The 25,161-nt window shown below is 37.5% G+C and overlaps 1 protein-coding gene across 1 annotated transcript in view; it reads right to left on the bottom strand.

Annotated features, from left to right (window-relative positions):
- Positions 1 to 17,803: 17,803 nt before the first annotated feature.
- The window catches only part of LOC108534983 (neurexin-3), a 766,104-nt gene continuing 758,746 nt past the window's right edge, over positions 17,804 to 25,161 (bottom strand). The window contains exons 14-15 of the mRNA XM_017880661.1: positions 18,678 to 18,797; positions 17,804 to 17,895 (exon numbers count right to left, since the gene is read on the bottom strand). Of these exons, the coding sequence (XP_017736150.1) occupies positions 17,804 to 17,895; positions 18,678 to 18,797 (212 nt within the window). The remainder of the gene's footprint in view (positions 17,896 to 18,677; positions 18,798 to 25,161) is intronic.

Below are 25,161 nucleotides of genomic sequence, written 5' to 3'. Positions count from 1 at the left end.
ACATTCAGAACATGTCCTTTTAAAAAAGAAAAGCTGCACACACATCAAATTGAGGCAGAAAATAACAGTTTTGAATACCTCGAGCATTTCAATTTAGAAGCAGTGAGTTTCAGCAAGAATCAGAGCCCTCTAGTATTTCATTTAACTAGAACTCTGGAGATGGGGCACAGGAGCAGAGCTTAGCTGATAGAATTTTATCTACAGCAGGGAAAAAATGAACTTGGAATGAACTTGTTCTTAGCCACACATAACCAAGATTATTTAAATTATAATCAATCAGGGAGACCATAACAGTTCATTCCACTGAAAATCATATAATAAATATGATATTATATTATTAAGCTATTCTAGCCATTTTTAATGGTCACATTTTTTAATGGCTAGAATAATATGTACTGTCTGGATAATAGAAAAAGAGGCTCTAATATAAGTGATTATTTTAACTTAAAACATCTTTAATTGTAAAACAAAAAAAAGCTAAGGCTATAAAGGAATAATAATCAAATATTATAAAGTTAAAAATGGAGTAAATTTCTTAAATGTTTGCCATTTCACCAATTCTTTGACTACCATACTTTGATTACATAATTGGCTGTGCCCATGTGCATGTAGCAGCTTATATTCTATTTTTAAAGTTGAGGCTAACCCTAAAATTACCAGTGCTGACACTTTAGTTCATGCTTTTTTTTTTTTTTTTTTCCATTTACCACACCTATTTCAAGAGTCTCCTAATAGCTTTCTTGATTTTGCTCATTATTCCCCCAAATATTAATTGAATCTTCACTATATATCAGACATTGCACTAGGGTCTGTTTATGCAGCCACATGATATCTGCTCTCAGAAAGGCTTATAGTCTTCTCTCCACAAGGCTTACAATCTCTCAGCAAGGCTTACAATCTTCTCTCAACAAAGCTTACTATTTTCTCTCAACTTACTTCTCACACTCTGCCAGGAGGAATGTTTCTAAGGCGTAGCTTTGAGCATATCACACACTTGCTTAAAAACTCCCAGTGGTTCTCTTCCTGCAAATCCTATGTAGGTTCTATATAGAGACCGGGAATATAAAGATAAATAAGGCATTGTATCTACCCTATAGAACTCAGAGTTGGCAGTGAGCCAGAATAATTAACAAATATGTGTAAGATCAGTGCTACAAAGGAGAAATATTAAGTGAAAGAAAGGAAAGAGAGTAAAAAAGCCACTCTTTCTTTTTGAGAACTGACACTGTTCTAAGCAATGCACAAGGAAAGTAACATAGTCCTGGTTCAAATTAGAAAAAAAAAGTCACACACAGGTAAACATGTATAAACATGTAAACGCCACACAAATATTCAGTACAAGGCCCATTGGACATACGTAGATGAACAAGGTAAGCCCAAATCAATAAAGTTTAGGGCACATTGGGGAAGAGAGTTTTCCCACAGGTGCGTGGGTTTATGAACATGAGTCCCAGACTTAAATGGAACGTTATGTGCGGAGACCAGTCCTAAAATATCTGAATTGCCAGGGAGGTCTGAGATGTTTAAACATAAAGATGCATTTTAACATGAGGAAATATGAAGAAAGGCTCTCATCAGATAACTTCTACTGGGTAAGTACTAACTACCAATGTAGAAAATGATATGTTATTGAATAGAAAAGAAAATGGTCACAATTTAGGGACAAAGCTCAGATGGCCACAAAAAACAACATACTGATGGCATTGCTAAGGTAAGAGGATATGGATTTGCAGGAAGTAATTGCTAAGTACATGGCATTTTCTAGTTGTAAGGCAGGGGCCAAGAAACCAAGCAGGGGAGTGTCTTTGGAATTTGGATGGTGGGTATCAGGTCATGAGGCAAGGGTTCCTGTGTATTAGTGGGAATACCATTTATATTCTAGACTAGAAACTCCAACTGCCACATGGAGACTAGTGAAACATTTGAGATTATTGGCACAGATAGTAGTGTCAGGAGGTTTAAGGTATGGGAAAACTGAAAACTCAGGAAGCAGTACCAGTAATAGAAACTCCCATTGCTATGTGGCCAGGCATTTAAGGAAATCAGGTTATTAGGAAAACATATTACATGAAAATTTAAGTCACCAAGGACAATGCAAGGGATGGAGCGAGAAGAAGGCTACAAGTGTGGAACTCAGAGTATTTTTTACATACTGAAGTTCAACAGATGCTAATGAGGAGGATGGGCCGACATTACATAAAAAACATATGACCTTAAAAGAAGAAACGTCACTGAAGAATGAGTGTAGAATCAAGATCTGACTCCAGGAATTTAAAACATTAGGAAAAAGACATCCTTCACTAAAGGAGACTTCAAGAGATGCTCTCTCAATGCAGCATGTCCAGATTTTAATTAAGGCATAGATGTTGAAGTTGTAAGGGAGTTTGTTCATGTTAGGAAAACATATACCATCAAACAACAGTGTGCCCCACTGTTAGTAATTATTTATTCATCCCTGGTCTGCTACTTATTTAGCATGAAATATTTGTCATCAGAAATTACAAACACTATTGGCTGGGCATGGTGGCTCACACCTGTAATCCCAGCACTTTGGGAGGCCAAGGCAGGCACATCACTTGAGTCCAAGAGTTTGAGACCTGCCTGGGCAATATGGTGAAACCCATCTCTACCAAAAATGCAAAATAGCTGGGCATGGTGGCATGTGCCTGTAGTCCCGGCTACTCGGGAGGCTGAGGTGAGAGGATCACTTGAGCCCAGGAGGTGGAGTTTGCGGTGAGCTGAGATCATGCCACTGCATGATAAAGTAAGACGCTGTCTCAAAAAAAAAAAAAAGAAAGAAAGAAAAAAGAAAGAAATTATCAACACTATTTATATAAACACCATGCAAAGGCTCAGAAGTAAATGAATCACACTTTTCTCAAATTAATAAATTAACTATAAAAGAAAAATCATTCCTGTGTGAGGACCCTTGGCAATGAGTTTAAATCTTTATTATCTAAATATTGTTAACTAAATTCTTAAGACATGTTTGTTCTCAGAAACACCTAGAGTATGAAAGTGAAAATTCCCTACATAATTATTCTCAGAAGTGCCAGTTTTTAAGATGGCTAAATTTTCTTTTCTGAATTCTCTCTCCACCAACACCCTTCTGGCATGTCAAGCAGTCACACTTATCATATTTCATTTCCTTCAATACTATCAGTTTCACAGGTTTCACAGAGCTCGCAGGATTCTGCTCACTGGAATTGATTATCAAAATCACCATGATTAAGGTTTTGGTCGAATCCCCTAGTGTTTGGCAACTGAGCCCATCATGGAGCACCCCTGGGTAACAGGGAGGGTGTGGAATAATGTTCCTGAGACCTGGGATGTGCCTTCTTGTTCAAACTCCACCGGAGATTGATTTGCAGCCATCTCCCCATGGCAAGAAATAATTACTACATTAGACCACTCAGATAATAAACCAGAAACCCCGTAGTTCCCTGGTCTCTTCTGTCAAGAAATTTGCTGTGAATAAGGATGAGAGTTTGGCTACAGGTCTTCCACTGCCTGGTCTCATGTTTCATGTTAAAGCAGATCAGTATCAGACTCAAGCTGGCCTGGCCTTACAGCTTCAGGCTCAAAGTGTTTTGAATTAGGGAGCAGTGGCTGTGAAATTATCTACTATAAATATTCCATTGTAAAGACTAAACTAGGTTACATTTTATGGCTTTAAATGAGTAGATTTAAAAATAAGTTAATATCTACAAAATTAAGATTATATATTGAAAGTTCTGGTCATAAGAGAGGCTGCAAATATTGCAGCATTGTTCCCTCGGTCTTACAAGTGACAAGAGCCAAAGATTCACAGACTAGTAATTTTCTTCATTCCAGGCAAGAACCAAAATTAGGAGATAAGATTACTAAAGACACCAGAACGCCTCAGAATGTTCTTGGAAGGCTGCCTTAAAAATTCAGGATATATTGGGTACTGTGATGCCTTCCTGTAGTTCAAGCTACTTAGGAGGCTGAGGCAGAAGGATTGCTTGAGCCCAGAAGCTTGAGGCTGTAATACACTATGATTACAGCTGTGAATAGCCATGGAACTCCAGTCTTGGTGACACAACAAGACCCCAATTCTAAAATAAACAAATAAATAAAATTCAGGATACTTACCGCAAAGATAGTAGGTTATCCAAAACCTACTTAGGTTTCTAATTAAATTATATGGACTTATCAAAAAACAACAGATGCTGGCAAGGTTGTGGAGAAATAGGAACGCGTTTACACTGTTGGTGGGAATGTAAATTGTGTAACCATTGTGGAAGACGGTGTAGTGATTCCTCAAAGATCTAGAACCAGAAATACCGGTTGACCCAGCAATCCCATTACTGGGTATCTACCCAGAGGAATATAAATCATTCTATTACAAAGATACATGCGTGCGTATGTTCATTGCAGCACTATTCACATTAGCAAATACATGTAATCAACCCACATGCCCATCAACAATAGACTGGATAAAGAAAATGTGGTACACGTACACCATGGAGTACTGTGCAGCTGTAAAAAGGAATGAGATCATGCCCTTTGCAGGGACATAGATGAAGCTGGAAGCCATCATCCTCAGCAAACTAACACAGGAACAGAAAATCAAACACTGCATGTTCTCACTTATAAGTGGGAGCTGAACAAAGAGAACACATGGACACAGAGAGGGGAACGACACACACTGGGGCCTGTCAGGGGGTGGGATCAGAGGAGGGAGAGCATTAGGAAAAATAGCTAATGGATGCTGGGCTTAATACCTAGGTGACAGGCTGAGAAGTGCAGCAAACCACCGTAGTACATGTTTACCTATGTAACAAAACTGCACATCCTTCACATGTGACACAGAACTAAAAATTAAATATACATACACACATTTATAATTAGGAATATGTTTACATTTGAAATCAGAATATACAGAACATTTGTGCTATTTGAATAGTCTAATCCCAGTAACCATACGACCCACACACAACCTCTTCTACACAGTTAGCCTCTACTCTAGAGGAAACTATAGTCAGCACAAAGTAGGAAAATTGATTCTCTAGGAAACAGGGTGAATATACAACAAAAGTGATAATCTACTCAAAATCCTACTTGTTTTATTTATTGGTAGCATTTTTCTTTAAAGGAGGTTTTACGTTTCTAACATAAGCTCCTACCTGAAGCTTTATAAAAACTCTTTCCCAGGCCCAATACTCTGCTTTGCCTCCACTATTTATAATCTTTGTTAACAAAGCTGAGACTTTTCTGAGACTTCCATAGTGAGATCATCTTGTATTAATTGACAAATGCCACAAAAGTTGGAAAGAAAAGAAGCCAGGACTTGAATTGACTTTTACCCTCAGGTCCCCACTAATTCCCTTTAGATGCCAAGTCACAGTGTCTCTCAGCACTCAATATAAATGCAGTGGGATTTGGGATAAGGCATGAGTATGGATTTAAGTGACCAAAGAAGACTTGGGAAAATAGGTGAGACTTGGGCTGAACTCCAAAGGTGTATAGATCCAGAGAAGAGAGGCTTCCAGGGAGAAAGAAGCACAGCTGCAAGGGCATGGAGCATAATGATGGCAGAATATGCTAGTGACAGCGAGAAACCTGACCTTATTAGAAGACAGAAAGCCATGAATATTCAAGAAAATGTGGTTCAAAGGACAGCTTTTGAAAAACAGATTCTGGAAGACCTTGAAAGCCAAGTGTAGGGTTTGGACTACATTGAGAAGAAGTCATTGAAGGTTCATGAGCAGAGGAGTAACAGGATAAGAATGGTATTTGTGGGAGATTGATCTGGAAGTAGTACATACAGTAGATTTCAGAAATACAAGTCAGAGACCAACAATGGAGAATTCAAAAACTGTCAAGGACTGTGAAGTCTTCTTCACTATCATGGCTTCAGTGTTTTCAAAGCAACTTACTCCTTCCTGTCTTCCTCTCGGTCTACAGAATCCACCACCAAAAGATTCTATGTGACAAGAGATGCAGTTTCAGAAAATATAGCTACAGCCAAATATTACCTAGGAAACCAAATATAACTAAATGCAAAATGTTACCCCACACTGAGAAATAGCTGTGATATTTGGTTATAGCTGTGTTTATTGTTCATTAAACTTTATATAATAGGAAAATATGCTAAAGTAATCCAAATGCAAATTAAATAAGTTAGATGTCGAGAATACACGTTCTGTGTTGTAGGAACGAGAATAAAGTCTCCAACAGTACTGAGAGTTTGTTTCACTATATTTTCTTATTTTAATATATTCTTTTTGATTTGCCCTGTTCTCAGGAATTTTCATGAGTCGAGGACAATCAGATTGTGTCCACAACATGTATGTTGAGCTGCAGGTCCTTTTCTAAAGCTCGCCTCCCGCAACCTCCACCAGCAGCAGGGCACTGATGTGAGCTCTAACCAGATCACACACTTCAGTGCCAGTGTGAGGGAATCACATGGAAATTTTAGTTAGGGAGAGGAGAAAGAACACTTACTCTTAAGGACAGATAAAATCCAGATGATCCCTCCCTGCCTAAATCCTTTTTTACAGAAACAAAATCATACCCCAAATGTCGAGAATGTAGGTGGAATAAAGGGGCTTTCTGCCAAACATCCATAAAGGCAGACAGATACCTGATCTGTGGCCCAGATAGACACATTTTACCTTTACAGAAATTACAGAAATGCAAGTCTTGCCAACGGACTAAGATGCAACCAAAAGCTCTAACTCCATAAGACATAGAAACACAAGTATTTGGATAGAAAAATCATCTCAGAACAATTGGAAAAAATCCTAAAGAAAATTTATATTTATTTATATTACATATGCATGCACATTCATGCATTTGATTTCACTCATATAAGAATATCTGAGTAAAACTGCAGTTTTAGATTTAGTAGAGGTCTGATTTCAAAGAGCATGTAGTGAATTTACCGGGAAATAATGCCTGAAGTTAGATGTTATTGTTTTCTACCAATGCTCCTGAGAGTTGTTATAGTTTACAAGGTTTGACTGAATCCTCCTGCAGGGAAATACAAATTTTGCAATCCGGGGTGTGAAAAAAATCAAGGGAATTTTGTGTTTTACATTTTCAGTATATAACGTATCCAACTTCTTCAATCATATAGTTCTGATTTTGGTCAACATAAAGCTGTGGGATTTGATGACTGACGATAAAGTTCTACTGTCTCACTCGATCTCTAGAGTACTAGACTGTTACAAGAAATCTCATCTTGCGAAATAAACCACAACATCACTTTAGAAGTGAGTGCCACAGAAGAAACTGGGACCAAGAGACTCTTTTTCCTTATTATGCTATAGCGGTCTTTTCCCTCCAACCACGATCCACTGTAAAACCATTTCCCTTTTATATAGATGTATATATGAATGACTGTTCAGAAACAGCAAGGCTTTCTTTGAGAAAGGAGAAGAGCAAGAGTGAAAAGAAATGGAAACATCTTGACATTTTCATTTTTTATCTGAAGAAGGAAATTGCATATTGGGATACTTATTATAATTCCCATATGCCTAAAAGCATTTCTTCTGGCAAGAGAACACCTAGTCCTAATAAAACTGTTAGTGTTCTTTTCATGAAAAGAACGCTAAGATCTTTGCACAACTCAGATGCTGAAAATATGCAAGACTCAGTCATTCAACCAACAAATATATTTTGAACATCTGTTATGTGCGTGATACCATGCATATTCTGAAACAAGGTCATATTAATAATTGATGAAATTAAGCATGTTTTTTCCTACTGCCTTATCCTTTTATGTGTTTTCCACATTTTCAACTGTGAGCTTGTATAATTTCCATATCCAAAAAAAACTCAGTTGAATCAAAGGTACCAATAATGCAAGATTCCTTCATTTCTTCTGTAGGCATGTAGCAAAATCATAAGTACAGACCACTGCCTGGTGACCAAAATAAGGACAGTCAATGGCCATAACACTACAAGGTATAGAAGCACCTCCTCTTTTCTGAAGTCTACATATTCTTTGTTTGAAAACATTTGTTAATTTCACTTGGCAAAGGGACATGAATCAGTGGCAAAAATTCACAAGAAAAGGGTAGGTTGAGAAAATAAACTATAATTCTAAGTAAAGAAAATAATAAGAACCACTGGCTTTCAAGTCAAATCAATGCCTACTTAATCAACCCCTGAGCTTAATCAAGTGTTTTCAGAGGGAATGGAAGTAAAAAGTAATATACATCTGTAATCCCAGCACTTTGTACTGTCTGGCCAACATGGTGAAATCCCATCTCTATTGAAAAAAAGAAAAAAAATAAAGCTAGGCATGGTGGCTGGTGCCTGTAATCTCAGCTATTCAGGAGGCTGAGTCAGGAGAATTGTTTGAACCTGGGAGGCAGATGTTGCAGTGAGCCGAGATGGCACCACTGCACTCCAGTCTGGGTGACAGAGCAAGACTCCTTCTCAACAACAACAACAACAACAACAACAACAACAAAAATTAATGTAGACCTCCTAACAGCAGAAACACTCAAATTAAGAAATGCTTGATAGAGACATATTTGCAAGTCTTTAACTAGCTTTGTGCAGCTTCTTGCAACCTTGCAACGTTTTCTTTGGCCAAGAAGGTTATTTGACTACAGAGGGACTATCACTGGACTTGAAGGCTTTTCCCTAAAATAAATGAATAAATAAAACCATTGTAGAATATTTCATACTGCCAAGTCACTCTGGGACTGATGTAAAGCCTCAGAAAACCCTTAGAATTTGCAGCTTGTTATGTCTTCCCCTGCTACCTTCACCCTAATCTCACAGTGCAAAGGTGAAGTCAGGTAAAAAAAGAAATGGCATCAATTTTCAACCTAAACGGAGTAACAAAGACTGGAACTACATCTGACCTGATACAACCAGGAAAACGACAACACGTGAAACAATGGCTCATAAGACACCAGGCATCAGGCAAGGAAAGACAGTGGTTTCTGAAATAGAGAAGATAAACTAAGTGAGATTTAAGACTGCCCCAGCTTACTGCCTGGAGAGAATTTCTGCACCATGGAGCAGGCAGGAATATTCCAACTGGAATCCAGCCAACTCCTGCAGTTATATAGATGGAGCTGAGACTCAGGAGAGACTCTCAGCTGGCTAGAATGCAGAGCTTACATGGAGCTGGAGAAAACAGACCTAAAAGATTACATATTTTATGATTCTATTTATATATATTCCAGAAGAGACAAAAATAACAAATGCTGATACAAATTCAAACAGCGATGACCTTAAAGAGAAGAACTAACTGGAAAGGGAACAAGAAAAGTTTCTGAGAAGATGAAACTTTCCTTTATCTTAACTGGGGTGTTGGTTACTTGGCTATAAGCATTTGTGAGAAAGCATATAAGATCTGTGCGTTTTGCTGGATGTAAATTTTGCCACCTTCAAAAAATGACCCCTTTCTTCCCTAAAAAGAAAGCAAAGGAGAAAAATAAATGAAGAGAACAAAATTATATTTATTATTTCTATTTTACAAGACAAGGTACAGTAATTCAGATCTTTCTTGTGCCTTTAGATGTGGAAATAACTATAGGAAATTATGTCCATATTGAAAAATATATTGAAATTGCACCTGCATGTGACTAACATGGTAATATAAAAATTGTTTTCTGTGAACCAATAGGCTCTAAGTGGATTATTGCCGTCACCATGAGTAAGTAACTAGCCAAGGACACCAGAAATGAATGGGCTATAATTAAACACAGCAATAAAAATGGTCTACAAATACAGCATGTGGAAGATGGCTGAAATGAAATTATTGAGGCCACAAACTCCAACAGCTTATGATAATCCATGATAAGCTATACGCCCTTGAATTATGGAGACTATTTTTTCTTGAACCATAGGACCAAGTGTCTACTGGGGTTTGTAGAAACCAATGTGTCACCTATGAGTTCTAGCTTATTTTCAGGGAGAGCTGTGAAAAAACAGAGCTGCACACAGTCCTGGCTCTTCCTGAATCGGTTTAGTATTGCACACATATTAATATTAGCCCTGGTATAGCTTGAGGATACTCCAAATCATCCCTTCTTAATACTGATGGAACTTAAAAGCAAGTGTGATTCCCATGGGCAACAAGCTACAACCCACATCTATATAACTGTTCCTAAGAGTACCACTAGCTTCATTCTGCTCTTAGAAGACCCTGGGTTTCCTTGCTATCTTCTGACTTCCCTTTGGCTCTGTGGAATATCTGTGAGCCCAAGAATAAAAACAGATGCAGAGAAATAACCTTTGGTGCTGCCACTCCTGATGTTTCTTTTGCATCTGTCTCACCTTCTGGGTCCTGACTATCATGGAGCTATGCTGCCCCTCTCAGCCTGACTGACTTCTCAGGACTCAGCCTCCTGCCTGCTTAGATGTACCAAACCTGCAAAATGGCACTTATTTGCTGGAGATTCTGATCTTGTTCCCTGAGCAAATCAGTCCTACTTTAAAAGCCCTCATTTAAAGTGAATAAAATAAAACAGCATTCTCTCCGAAAGAACAACACAAATACTAGAAATTACAGTATAATTGATGCTAACAAGAGTCGTTAAGCTCTGTGGCTAACGTGAATCTAAATCCCTATGAATTCAGATGAATTTTCATCAAGAAACTTTCCCTGAGGCATTAAGAAGACACTGGTAGTCAGGAGCCCAGACTTTGCAGTCAGACGAACATAACTCTGAATCTTTGTTCCCCAACCTAATAGTTTTGTCACCTTGAGCAAATCACTTGACTTTGCTGTCTTAGTTCTCTCATCTATGAAACTGGTATCACAATCGCATCTACTTTTAGGGTTGCTGTGGGGTTTCAATGACCATGAATTCAGCACGTTGGGGCATACTCTTAAGTGGTTAAAAAAAAGGTAATTGTGTATGAAAGAGGTATTCAAGGTAAAAAAAAATGAAACCAAATATAAATTAATAAAAATTATTCAAAATGTACAGCAAAAGTTAGGGGGAAAAAATCATGTGTCTTTTCAATGTTATATAAGGACACTGTTTAATAGGCCCACCCAAGAAACGTTTAGCTCTATGGGAGAAGTACCTGTGTCTGGCACTGACACTTATTGTTAGCGGGGGCCCAGAATACAGAAGATGCCCTCTGAACTTGTAGGTTTTTGTTCAGCACAGATGTTCAGTAGAAAAGATAACACCAAAGGTTAAGACATTTTTGCTTTGTAGGACATTTACCACTTTTAAATCTATCCTAAATTTGTATTTTAATATTCTTAAGGCCTGTAAATATCCAGTTCTTCAAATAGTCTTTTGTCATCTTATTGTTTACACTGTTAACCATCTTGTTTCTCTCGTTATGGAGTTAAATAAATTTGACACACATTCACTCTACATTTGCATGAGTGTTTTGTTAAGTTTAAAATAATTATATTTGTATGAGTCATCTTTTTAACTTTTTGAAAGTAATATCGAAGAGTAGCCAACAGTTCTGTAGGGCCATTATGTGCCATATCTCCTAAACTTCACCACTACACATTCAATTTATTATTATTCAATTTATGTTTGTCAAATTTATTCTTACAAGATAGGACCTGCAAAATGTCTGCATTTTGGAAGCACAGTAATTATCACGTCCAAGGTAACATAGATATTAAGGGAAGGAGTCAAGATTTGAACACAGGCCACCCCATTACACATTAGAGGTCTCATCTACCATGCTATATGACATATGTTGGAATTGAAATAAAGCAAACACATAAAAATCAGAAGATCTAGGTCAATAGAGAATGAAAATATAAACAGTTGGGAGTATGGGCAAGATACTCTAATTCTATAATGGCTAAAGATATTTTAATTCTAAATGGCCTCATCTGAGTGTTAAGAAGGCACACCCAAAATGTTCTGAATTCCACAATATGATACAATTAATCATCCAGAACACAATTTCCCTTTTCCAGTTCTATGTTTTTATGCAATGTGATTGTCTGTGAAGACTTGCCCACATGGAATTAAGCATCCTAGTCTAACAGTACAGATGTTAAACTGCGATTTCTAATAGTGACTAAGTGGCAGCAAATCGAATAAGAATGTGAACTTTTATGTCACACAAACCTGGGACCAAATCCTCAATCAGCTATATTCTAATGGTGTGATCTCAGTTTTGTCATAATTAAAATCAGGAATATCATACTACAATATTTTCTTAAAAATTTGGGGATGATTAAAAGGATGATATCCTTACAAAGGTCCTAGTAGAGTGTCAGGACCATGATAAGGACTTAACAGCTGTCAAATATTATAATTAGCTACAATAAAATCTACCACTAATCCTATTTACCAAATACCTATTACACTCCTTATGCTATACCAACGTTTCAGGAAGCTAAGTGAACAATTCAACTTCACAGATAGATTCAGGAGTGGCATTTAAAGCAGTTTGATTCTAGAGCCAATTAAATTAATGACTATGCTCTGATTTCTTTTATCATTTAATAAGTTATACGCATTACAAATCAACCTTTTAAAAATCGGATTCTTTATAAATAAATTTTCAAGATCAATATCTACCAATGACTCGATGAAACAAATCAAGATTTGAGCTCTGTGAGGCCTACATTTAGGACCCTGCAATGATTTCAACATAACGTTAACAGTGGCTGCAGCATATTTCTCCCTGCTTGCCTGCTGGACGCTACCTTTCCTTTGCAGCCCTCTTCCATATCATGTTTGCTTTGAACGTACTTATAAATTTTTCAAGGCGGCCAGCTGCGGTGGCTCACACCTGTAATCCCAGCACTTTGGGAGGCTGAGGCAGGCAGATCAGGAGGTCAGGAGTTCGAGATCAGCCTGGCCAACAAGATGAAACACCGTCTCTACTAAATATATAAAAATTAGCTGGATGTGGTGGTAGTGCACACCTGTAATCCCAGCTACTCAGGAGACTGAGGCAAGAGAATCACTTGAACCCAAGAGGCGGAGGTTGCAGTGAGCCAAGATTGCACCACTGCACTCTAGCCTGGGCAACAGAGAGAGACTGTCTCAAAAAAAATTTTTTTTTCAAGCCTCATTTTCAATGAAAACTATCCTAAAAGCAGCTGCTCTTGGTAGAGTCTCAACCCTGGGGTAGTTGCCATTACTCCACCTTATGACTCCTTACTACACACCGTTCATGTTTCTACTGAAGCACCTTCATACGCATCTTTCCCCATTAGACTAGAAGGTGTTTGAGAACAAAACTCTCTTATTCATGATGATATCTGCAAATAAGAAATGTTTGGTGAGTGAATTCATCAATAAACGATAAAGTGCATTCTGAGCAACAAACAATTGTTTTACAAGTGAACTTCTCACATATGGCCTATTCACTGGGCAGGCAGTCTGAAAACAAAGGCAGGGAATGAACACATAACCAAAAACATGGATGTACTATACTCTGATCTCCTTAAGAATTAATGGTATACCAATAGGCCTGGAACAACAGAGGTTCATAACAACACAAGTTCTTAACATCATGTCTGTGTACCTATACGGACCCAAGAGACAGAATTAGTAAACACGTCTGTCCCCTTCTTTGCACACTAAGTTATGCATACATTGCTGATTGTTTCTGAAGCTTTGAATGGGAAATGTGTTTTTAACAGATTTAATCAATACACCAACCTACATTAAAAAATAAACCCACACAATAAATAAAAAGCAAAAGGCCAATCAATAGCCAACAGTGCAGCTTAACAGCCACTCCTGCAGAAAACTGTCTGAAAAAGGCGCTTTACACTCCACTATCGGCACGATCCACAGCTGCTTGCTATTGATTTGTTGCAAGCAAAGAACATCTATTATCACATGCCGGTGTGAACCTAGCAATTTCTCCAACAGGCAGCCTGCAATATGTGACTAGCAATGTAGCACAGGGTGGCCGGCTCCTAAGGGTGGGCTGAGGACCCATGTTCATTCCCTTTACTTCACCCCACAAAGCCATGATGAGCATCCGCTTCCTAAACTCAGGAACTTGATGTGTGTTAAGGACTCATGTGCTGAAGACTGTCCTATATGTGCTTCTACAGGGCACAAGAAGCAATAACGAGACCCCCAAATTACATGACACTCAAAACAGTTGTCATGTACATGGTAAAAGGCAACAATGCTATTAAGGATAGGTATGAAATGTTTAAAACTGCTATTTTTACAAAGTCCATAAAAATGACAACCCTTTTGTACATGTGTGGGTGCATTCAGGAGGGTTCTATTCCACACAATATTTTTCGATGTTGTGAAGGAAAGAAAAACTCAACAGCAGGCTGACAATGACAGTGATATCACCACAAAATATGGGAAGGAGATTCTGGATTTGCCTGGTGCTGCCATGGCTACAACATGCTAGAATTTCCCAGGTTCTCAGTCCTGATTTAAAATACTAATAAGAACCCAATATCAAAATAGAATATTCCCATAAGAACCTTGGTGAGGTTCCATTTCTTTCGTTGTTCTTAAAATGTAGTCCAAGACAGCTTTTATTAAGTTGATTTTCAGGTGGTGCTCACCCTCTGAATAGCCAACTCTCTCAATTTTAAATGTTTCACAAGAACTGAAGATTATCTTGGAAAATGTTACTTATGTGTTCTTCCACAGATCATACTGATTTCTACATTAACTCAAAATTTCTTCTGGGATGATTAGATTGTAGAATCAAAACAGCCCTAAAAGTCAACCCCAAAGAAACTCCCTGTGACTTTACCATTACGTAACATTGTGGAAGGTCATATCTAAAACTATGTAAGAAAATTAGCAAATCAATTACACTTGGGTTTCCAATCAGAGGATTTTTGTTTCCTAACCCCACACAAGGGAATCACACTTATACAAGACAATCAGCTCTAAAGACTATCAGCTTTGCACAGCTATGTTTCTAAGAGTGAAACTGAAATTCACCCCACTGCCTCCATCAACCCACCAGGGTCACACAAATAAAGAAATACAGTGAAAACATCCAGGCTTGGCCTACTCACACTAAATGAGACTAAGTTTTAAAATGTACACTCTACTCATAGAAGCAATATCTATGTAACAGCACATTAAAATTGTCAGGCAAATGTATTCGGTAAATAGGCGAGAAAAACATAAAGGTCGTAAAAGAACCAATGCTAGGAAAAAGCAACACCCTAAAATGTAGACATTTTAGAGCCTTACAAGTCATGCCTAGATATGATTAACGTTTTTACACATGATGAAATAAGTACCTTTTTTTGGAAAATATAAGACCTAGCTATTTCCCTGTTGAGTAAGTTTCAGTTTTTGGATACACAGTAACAAACTGAAGTGTTTTCATGTTCATTAATTGAGGATCAATCTGTTGCCCTGAGAAACAGCTCCTGGAAAATGAGATATCCTAACCTTTCTTTTTCCCCACAAAATGTTTTTTGCAATTAAATTTGATCTCTAACCTATTTGCATGGTCCTATGATAGCATTTAAATGGATATAATTTGAGCTATATGCAACATTCTATAGAACATTCTCTTTGCAGGAATTAATTAGGTAAAGGACAGGTTTCCTTGATGGCACTCGACTTTTAATGCCGTGATCCATTTCTGTTATTTAGGTCAAAGACAGGCCACTTGTGGCAGGCATGTTACCAAAGCAATTGTTAATGACCTCTGTGCTCTTCCATATAAGACCCATTTTCTAATTTTCTTTATATTCCTTCTTGTCATTATTCTTCCTCCTCCATGAACTTGTATCTTCTTTCTTTGCAATTTCCCCCACTGCTCTTTGCTGATGATAAGCATGAGCCTATTCAAGTCTGCTGGTGACAGTGAAGGTTGATACTTGAATCCTGATACAGGATACAACACCAAAAATTTATCAACAAAGGTAAGCACATAGAATATCATACAGGGAACTTCATTTTGAAGATGTTTATGAGATGAAAGAGCCAATTATAATTCTAAGGGTCAAGACTGATATAGAAAGCAATGGCCTATGATATAGTGAGACTGCTTATTCTAGGTAGAACAAACTGGCTTTGATGCTAGTTCCAAAAGAGAAGGTCTTCCAGATACCTTGAACACCAATTATTGGAAACAGAAACGTCCAATGTAATAATTTTAAGCAATCTACCATTCTGCTATATTTGGTTGGATTTCATTAAAAGCTTATATTCAAACTTCACAGTCACATCCTTTATGTCTTAACTTTATATATTTATCACACTCCACAATTAAGATGTGTACCTCCCTGTAATCCCAGCACTTTGAGAGGCCAAGGAGGGCGGATCACGAGGTCAGTAGTTCGAGACCAGCCTGGCCAACATGGTGAAACCCCATCTCTACTAAAAAATACCAAAAAATTAGCTGAGCATAGTGGCGGGCACCTGTAATTCCAGCTACTTGGGAGGCTGAGACGGGAGAATCGCTTGAAGCTGGGCGGTGGAGGTTGCAGTGAGCCGAGACTGCGACACTGCACTCCAGCCCGGACAACAGCAGAGGGGCAACAGCAGAGTAAGACTCTGTCTCAAAAAAAAAAAAAGATGTGTACTTCATCATTTGCATATATCTATCCAATCACAGAAGCCATGGTCCAATCTCCAGATGGGGGACTAGGCAAGTAGCTCCTGTTAGAGATGCAGGTTCCCAAGTCTGCTACAATGAAAAGATTTAGCTGCATTGTTAAAGAATAAAATTCAAAATGTATTGTCCTAAACCTAGATTTACTAGAAATATTTCTGAACTATGATAAACTGTTGTCACAAAGGAAAGCTGACATTTTCCCAATGTAAGTTCTAGTGCTTCATTATATCCCAACAAATTCCCCAAGTCGGACAATGTAATACTCCACATCCCAGACTGAGACATAATCTGCTCTTGATAAAACCAGAAACAGTCACAGAATGCTAGAAAGAATCCTTCCTGAGTTGTACTAGAAAATAATGCCTGGCATTGGGTGACAGACAGGAACTTGTCAAAGATAGAAAAAGACATACCTACCTTCTGAAGATTGTACATGTTCACCATGTTAGGATAACTTACCTTTATACCTGTTCTGTGTGGAGAGTCTCTTCATGACCATTTTCAACCCAGAGTGGGATGTATGTGTGACAAGAAATAAACTTGTGAGGATAAAGAAGCATTATGCCACCATTTAGAGAAAAAAGCCTTCCTAGTGAGTGCTATACAGACAAATTGGAGGAAAAAGAAAGACCATGTCGTATAATTCCTCAGGTTTATAACTACCTGTTTAAGAGTGAAACAGTATTTCCACATCATAAGTATGGCAACGTGACTTTCAATAATACCAAAAGACTTGGTAAGAGCAATCTTATGCCAAAACTTTCTCCAGACGTTGTATCCTTCACATGACAGATACAGAGGCATATGCTTATGTAATTAGATGAATGTGTATTACATAATTTTCTCTCTATATTGCCAACTTCTCCACTTGTTTCTCCTCAGTGTACCTTAAGAGAATGAAAGAGCATATGGGACCAAAACTACTAAGAAAAATGGAAAAAAGAATAACAACAGACAGCTGCACACAGATAATAAGCTGAGAAATAAAGAATCAAGAAAACCACATAGATCTGGGGGGCATAGCATTATAATTGGTGTCTGCTCCCATGTGGCCACACCATAATGTGACTTTACTATTTTTTCAGATAATGTCATACATCATTTTCCTAAAACCAAGAGGTCAAATGAGTCTGGATTATAAAACCAAGGCTGCATTTAGAAAGTCAGAAGGTTAGTAGGACCCACTAAGTCAGGGATTTTCAACAAATCACTTAGACATAGTTATTCAGAAATTTCAAGTGTATGCTCATCTTTACTATGGCCACATCAAGAAAACAACATGAGAAAGAAGTGGAGACACAGGTTATAGATGCCCACAGCATCGAAATGTCTTTACCACCAGTGCTAGAAGCACCTTCATGAAGTCAGAACTAAACCCATGAACCAGAAGCATCACTAGTGGACACAATTAACAATCATAAGACTCTCTTCCAATAAAAACCAAATACACAATATATATACATATATATATATATATATGCACACACACACTCACAAAATAGAAAATACATACATACATGTATATACACACACATATATATATACACACACAAACATACAGAATAGCTATGAGTATATAAACCAAACAGATACTAATAAACTTAGTCAGAGAGAATTTCTGCCCTATACCTGAAAGATACCCAAGAATGCTTTAAGCTTTGCTAATTGTAAAAAGTAAACTCTTGAATATCTTTGTCATTTGGAAGGCCTAAGAAATTCAGAGAACTCAAACCTTTTGAGAAAACAGCTATACCCTTTAAATAGCCTCAACATTCTAGGCAATGCAAAAGGAAAGAGTCTCAAAATTATTAACCAATTTGGAGTTAAATTCAGTAAGATAAGGTGATTTAATTCATGAAGACCTGAAGCCCTTAAAACAAAAATATTGCTTAAATTGGTTTTGCTGCTGTGGTTATTGTTTGTCAGTCGCTATTCTAATCTAAAGAAAACACACAGGGAGTAAGCAAGTGGGAGAACATTTAGGGTTGTTAAGCAAGACACATCTCTTCACTCGTCTCATAAGAACACTAGTCATTTATTTACTTCCCAAGTTCCTGGAGGAGAGAATTACTTATGAATCTTTCAGAAGAGTCATCCTTTTATATATTGTCCCTTAAGATTCTCCAAATCTCTGAACACCTTGACAAAGTTCCAGTATGAAAGGCTGCTGTACTTACGATCATTGCACTGGTTTCCGGAATATGAGGTCATAGAACAATCACAGGTGAAGCCCTCCCACTGTTGCATGCAGACCCCCTGGTTGGCACATGAATCTTCCTGGCAGGTGGTACTGGGTCCTAGTGATGCACAAGAAGAGGGGGGAAAAAAGAAAAAGGGAGAGAGAAGAAATGTTAAAATTAGATTCAAAGAAATGACCTGAATTTACCATTCTCATGCCCCCAAACATTTGAAGACACAGCACCAAAATTGTCAACTCAATCTCATGCAACAAAAACTCAGTATATACAAAAGATGACGGAAATACACACTTAGCCACAAACTATCAACAGTTACACACAGAAGGGAGAGGGCTGAACACACTGTTCTCCTTTGGGTTGACTTTGCAAAATAGCTTCATCTCTACCTTTCAACTAGAAAGATATCTCATTTGGATTATAGTCTTTTTAATGTAGAATGCTAATGCAGAAAAAAAATTGATTCCCATGATTCTTATAAATTAAGGCACAATGTTTTTTTAATCCTGAAACCAAAAGTCCCTATGTCTACCTTGTGACATAAAAAAGATGTTTAATGATATTGATAATGATGAAAAGAAGGAGAAGAAGGAGGATTTAGCAGCCAGCATGTGTTGATGTTTTGTAGGAGGGGAGTACTGGGTACTAAACATTTACATTATTTACATTATCTCGCTGAGCTTTCTAGGTAATCTAAGAGTTAAGTAATTATGATTACCTCCAATTTACAGATTTTAAAAAACTGAGCTCAGGAAGGCACGGTAATTTACTCAAGGTCACATATTTGGTAATTGAAGGATGCTGATGTCTAACTTAGGTAAACTAACTCTAAAACCCATGCTGTCGACTATACCAGTGGTTCTTAACGTGTAGTTCTCAGGAACGTGTCAGGAATGCAAACACTTGGAGCTCATCCCAGACCCACTGAATTAGAAACTTTTGCAGGGAGGCATACATCTGTTTTTATAAGCTTCCAGAACATTCGAATGCAGTCTGAAGTTTGAGAGCCATTGCACTACAGCACACTGCTGCTCCAGGTATTCTAAAAATGGATTCTTTTGTTGTTGTTGTCGAGACACTCTCACTCTGTTGCCAGGCTGGAGTGCAGTGGCACCATCTCGGCTCACTGCAATCTCCACCTCCCGGCTTCAAGCTATTCTCCTGCCTCAGCCTCCCGAGTAGCTGGGATTACAGGCATACACCACTACACTCAGCTAATTTTTTTTTATTTTTAGTAGAGACAGGGTTTCACCATGTTGGCCAGGATGGTCTCGATTTCCTGACCTCGTGATCCGCCTGCCTCGGCCTCCCAAAGTGCTGGGATTACAGGATTGAACCACTGCACCCGGTTAAAAACAAATTCTCTTAAATGGAGTGTACGTGCGCTGGAGCATGCAAAAGAGAATCATTTGTGCTATAGAAAGAAAATATTGGAAATTGTGTTTCTTTTAATTAATTCTAAATTATTTCTATTTCTGTGTGTCTTTCATATGTTAATATATAAGAATAATAGTACATGTATATAATTTATAAATAAGTTTACTTATTTTGAAGGTATTCTCAAAATCTTTCACTGATATGAGCGGGGCATTAAAATTTTTTGATGATCTGTCTCTTACAGATTGCCATTAAACTCTCTCTTTTGGTCAGCTTGGCACTTCTCTTCAACCATTCTCTCTCTTTTCTGATATTTCCTGCCTTAACTTTGGGATTAAAGATAAATCTATACCTTTAGGAGTATCTGGACTCACAGGAAATATCTTAATATTCAGGATAACTCCATGAATTTCCCAGAGAATCTCAGCAAAGGAAATGAGCCCTTTGACTCACCAAATATATGTCAGGAACTAATGCATAAAAGCATATCACAGAGTAAAACATATAACCATTGCAATAACAGCATATTTCACAGTTTCTAACCTAAGTCTCACAAAAGCAAGAATATTGAAATAAAAGAACACAGGGTCCTAAAGATGCATGTTCAAAAGAGATGCACGACTACAAAGGGTTCGTCTTCTGGGTGGCAAGGCGTTTTGCATTTATTCATGAAGGGTGGAAGCAAGGCAGGCCATCACTCATAATACAATGTTATGAGGACATGACATAAGAAAGTTCAAAACAATTACTAACGCTGGGGTTACAGCACTGCTGCTGGGTTTCTGTAGCTCCTATTGGCCATGTGGTTGCCCCATGTAGAGATGAAAGGAGGTACGTGGTCATGTTCTCAGTGGGTCTTAAACTTGAGCATTGTGTTATACAAGTTTCATTAACAATGGTAAATCAGGACAGCTTCTTTCAAAGGATAAAAGCTTCTGAGAAGTCCACAGGGGCTCCCTGGCCAAACAACTCTCACCATACAATTGGTTAGTAATTCAATTGTACTCGATAATCAGGAACACATGGAAGGTTTTACTGTAAATGGCAGTAAAACAGCAAAAACTCTGGGAAAACACAATAATTCTTTGAATGTTGATTGAATCTAAAGATGAAGCCTTTTCCATGTCTTTTGCCTTCCCTCTAACTGCCAAATTTTAACCATTTTCTAAGGACCAGCCTGAATGCCTTCTTCAAATGAAACATTAGTCAATAACTTCAAACAATAATTCTCCCACTTTTGTGTGGCCATAGCAATTTTTATCTGCATCGTTAATTTTTGTATACAATATTCAATTTAGCACTTTATTACACATTGCACTGTCTTCTCATATGATCCTCTAATTGCTTTATGTTTTTACTATTTTATCATCAAAAGTTTGAAAGGTGCTTGCTATTAGAAATCAGGTAATATTCTCTGGTTAGGTCCTTGTGGCACTAAGTCTATCGTGCAGGTGCAGAAAGTGTATCAGTAAATGTTGGGGTGATCTGAATTGTAACTACCCTTCATTTGCTGTACCATGATTCCAAAACCTGAATGTAGGAGCATGTCTCCACTCTGCAAAGTGAGTAATCTTTTCCGTTTGTCAAAAGCTCATCAGGTACCAAATACAGGGTGGGGATTATAGGTTATTTATTAATTCCACCAAATTTGCATTAAGGGGCAAAGGCCATGTAGAATCAGATAGTACTGGAAGACTGACTACATTGTAAGCATTCAAGAACAACAGTATTGTCACTAAGGACTTAACAGAACTTTCAACTTCTCATCAACCTGGAACAAACCTTGAACTTCCTTTCAAGATTGAGCTCCTAAGAGCCCCTGCCTCCTTCCCCAATCTTATTTCTTACTATATGTCCCTAGCTCATAGTGCTACAGCCCTCTCCTGCTTTTAATTCCTAACACAATGATTCCCAGAGTGTTGCTCCTAAACCAGCAGCAACTGCATCTCCTGGAAGCTTATGAGAAAAACACACTTTAAGGCTGTACCCAGACCTACTGACTGGGGGCAGAATTGAGAAATGTGCGTTGTAACAAGCCCTCCGGGTGGTTCAGATGTCTGCTCATATTCCCGGACCACTGCTTTAACACTTCATGCCCACCCCTACCTTCAAGTTCCTTTGTTCTTTTTGCTGGACCCATGGCCTTAATTGTGTTTTCTCCAGATTCAAATTTCATTTTTATTCTTCAAGTTTCAGCTCAAAATGAGCTTTCTCCAAACTATCCTACTGAAGGAAGCCCCCATTAGCAGGACATTTACTCTTCATCATGTTTCCCTATTTACTTAACTCATAACAATTACGTGGCCTGTAATTATATTAATTTCTTTTTAATTGAAATAGTTGTTTATATTTACGGGATACAATGTTACATTTTAATATATGTTTACACATGGAATGGTTAAATCAAGCTAATTAACAAATCAATCACCTCACAATCTTAGCACTTTTTTGTGGTGAAAACATTTAACATCTATTCTTCTAACGATTTTGAAATTTAAAATACATTATTATTTGTTGTAGTCACCATTCTATGCAATAGACTGCCAAAGCCTATTCCTCTTTTCTAATTGAAACTTTGTACCCATGGATCAACATCTCTTATTTTTCCATCCATCCCCTCCCCCAGTCTCCTATAGTCACTATTCTGTTCTCTACTTCTATGAGTTCAAATTTCTTAGATTCCACATATAAGTGAGATCATGTGGTATCTGTCTTTTTGTGTCTGGCTTATTTCACTTGGCATAATATCCTCCAAGTTCATCCATGTTGTTGTAAATGAGAGAGAATTTCCCACTTTTTTTTTTTTTTTTTTAGATGGAGTCTTGCTCTGTCGCCAGGTTGGAGTGCAGTGGCACAATCTCGGCTCACTGCAACCTCTGCCACGTGGGTTCAAGCGATTTTCCCGCCTCAGCCTCCCCAGTAGCTGGGACTACAGGCACACGCCACCATGCCTGGCTAAGTTTTGTATTTTTAGTAAAGATGGGGTTTCATCATGTTGGCCAGGATGGTCTCAATCTCTTGACCTCGTGATCCACCCGCCTCGGCCTCCTAAAGTGCTGGGATTCAGGCAGGAGCCACTGCACCTGGCCTTCCCACTTTTTTAAAGACCTAATAAAACAATCTGTTAAGGGGCTATTGTCTAAAATATATAAGAAATTCAAACAACTCGTAATAAGAAAACAAATAGCCCAATCAAAAAATGAGCAAAGGCATTGCATCATGTACATATACTACGTCTTCTTTATCCATTCATCTGAGAATGAACACCCAGGTTCCTTCTAATTCTTAGATATTGTGAATAATGCTCCAATGAACATGGGAGTGCAGATATCTCTTTGGCGTACTGCCTTCAATTCTTTTGGATTGAAACCCAGAAGCAGGATTGCTGAATCATATGGTAATTCTATTTTTAGTTTTCTGAGGAAACTCCATTCTGTTTTCCATAATGGTTATGTTAATTTACATTCCACCAACAATGCACAAGTGTTCCCTGTTCCCCACGCCTTTGCCAATACTTGTTTTTTTTTGTTTGTTTGTTTTTGTTTTTTGTCTTTTTGATAATAGGTATTCTAATAGGTGCGAGGTGATATCTCATTGTGGTTTTAATTTGCATTTTCCCAAAGATGAGTGACGTTGAGCATTTTTTCATATATCTGTTGGCCATTTGCACGTCTTCTTTTAAGTATCTAGTTAGATTCTTTGTTCATTTTTTGATTGGGGTATTTGTTTTCTTATTGAGTTGTTTGCATCTCATATATTTCGGATAACAGCACCTTATCAGATATATGCTTTACAAATATTTTCTCCCAATCTATGGGTTATTTCTTCACTCAATTGTTTTCTTGATGTGCAGAAGCTTTCTAGTTTCATGCAATCTCATTTGTTTATGTTGCCTATATTTTGAACTCACATCCAAGAAATCCTTGCCCAGAAACAATGTAATGGAGCACTTCCTGTATGTTTTCTTCTAGTAGTTTTATAGTTTCAGGTCTAACATTTGAATCTTTAATATATTTTGAGATGATTTTGTATATGGTATAAAAAGGGGTCCAATTTTATTTTTCTGCATGTAAATATCTATTTTGTCCAATACCATTTATTGTATCCTTTCTCCATTGTATACTTATGGCACCTTTGTTTAAAAAAAAACAGTTAACCATAATGCATAGGTTTATTTTGGGGGTCTCTATCCTGTTCCACTGGTCAATGTGTCTGGTTTTTGTCAGTACTATTAAGTTCCTCACTGTCTTTCAAATCCTAGTGGACCGTAAGCCTCTCAAGGGCAGAAGCCTTGTCTGCCTTGGTCGCCTTTACAACTCTAATTTCTGATATTGTATTTGGTATGGCATGAGGGCTCTATTCAAAATATGCAAAACACTATTGAATAAAAGAAAGAACTAAATAACAAAGAAAAAATAAAGAAAGAAATTAAGCCATCCATTTAGAATTTAAAGCAAAATGGTTCTTATAGCAATTTATCCCTAGAATTTACCAATAAGAGCTCACATAAGTAATCTCTTACTTAAAACTGTTTTTGTTTATATTTTTTTCTTAGGATGGGTGGGGTGGTGGTATTTAATTGGTCATGTGTCCTTTGATTTCAGTCTCACTAGATGTTGACAAGAACTCTTTGGTATTCCCAAGCCCAGGTATAGTATGTAATAACTATTGAATGAATGAGAGTCTGGGCTAGACGCTAGAACAATTTCTAGACGATCATTTTATAAGTTCCTATTCTTACTTCAACCTATTAAAGTATATCCTTTCCTAAACAGAGTCTATTTTATGTCAATGTATTTAATGTATGCATTTCACATAGCAGTGTGTCAAAAAAAATTGAGGGGAAAAAAACAAAAGCTTCAACAGTGCTTCCCACCACACATATATTGATATCAAATAATCTTGTACAAATCAGAAAGAGGATAGATGATATAACAATGGACACAGCTTACCTAGCGCTTATTATGAACGAGACACTATACTAAATGCTTTTAAGATATTGATTCAATTAATCTTCATAAGCACATAGTAAAGCAAATATAATTAAAGTAGTAAAGAATCAGAGAAACAGAAATTATTTTCTCATAGG

The sequence above is a fragment of the Rhinopithecus bieti genome, unplaced genomic scaffold (assembly GCF_001698545.2).
Source record: "Rhinopithecus bieti isolate Rb0 unplaced genomic scaffold, ASM169854v2 scaffold_11380, whole genome shotgun sequence".
NCBI lineage: Eukaryota > Metazoa > Chordata > Mammalia > Primates > Cercopithecidae > Rhinopithecus > Rhinopithecus bieti.
The sequence above is the reverse complement of the archived record's forward strand: the minus strand, read 5'-3'. Positions and strand labels throughout refer to the sequence as shown.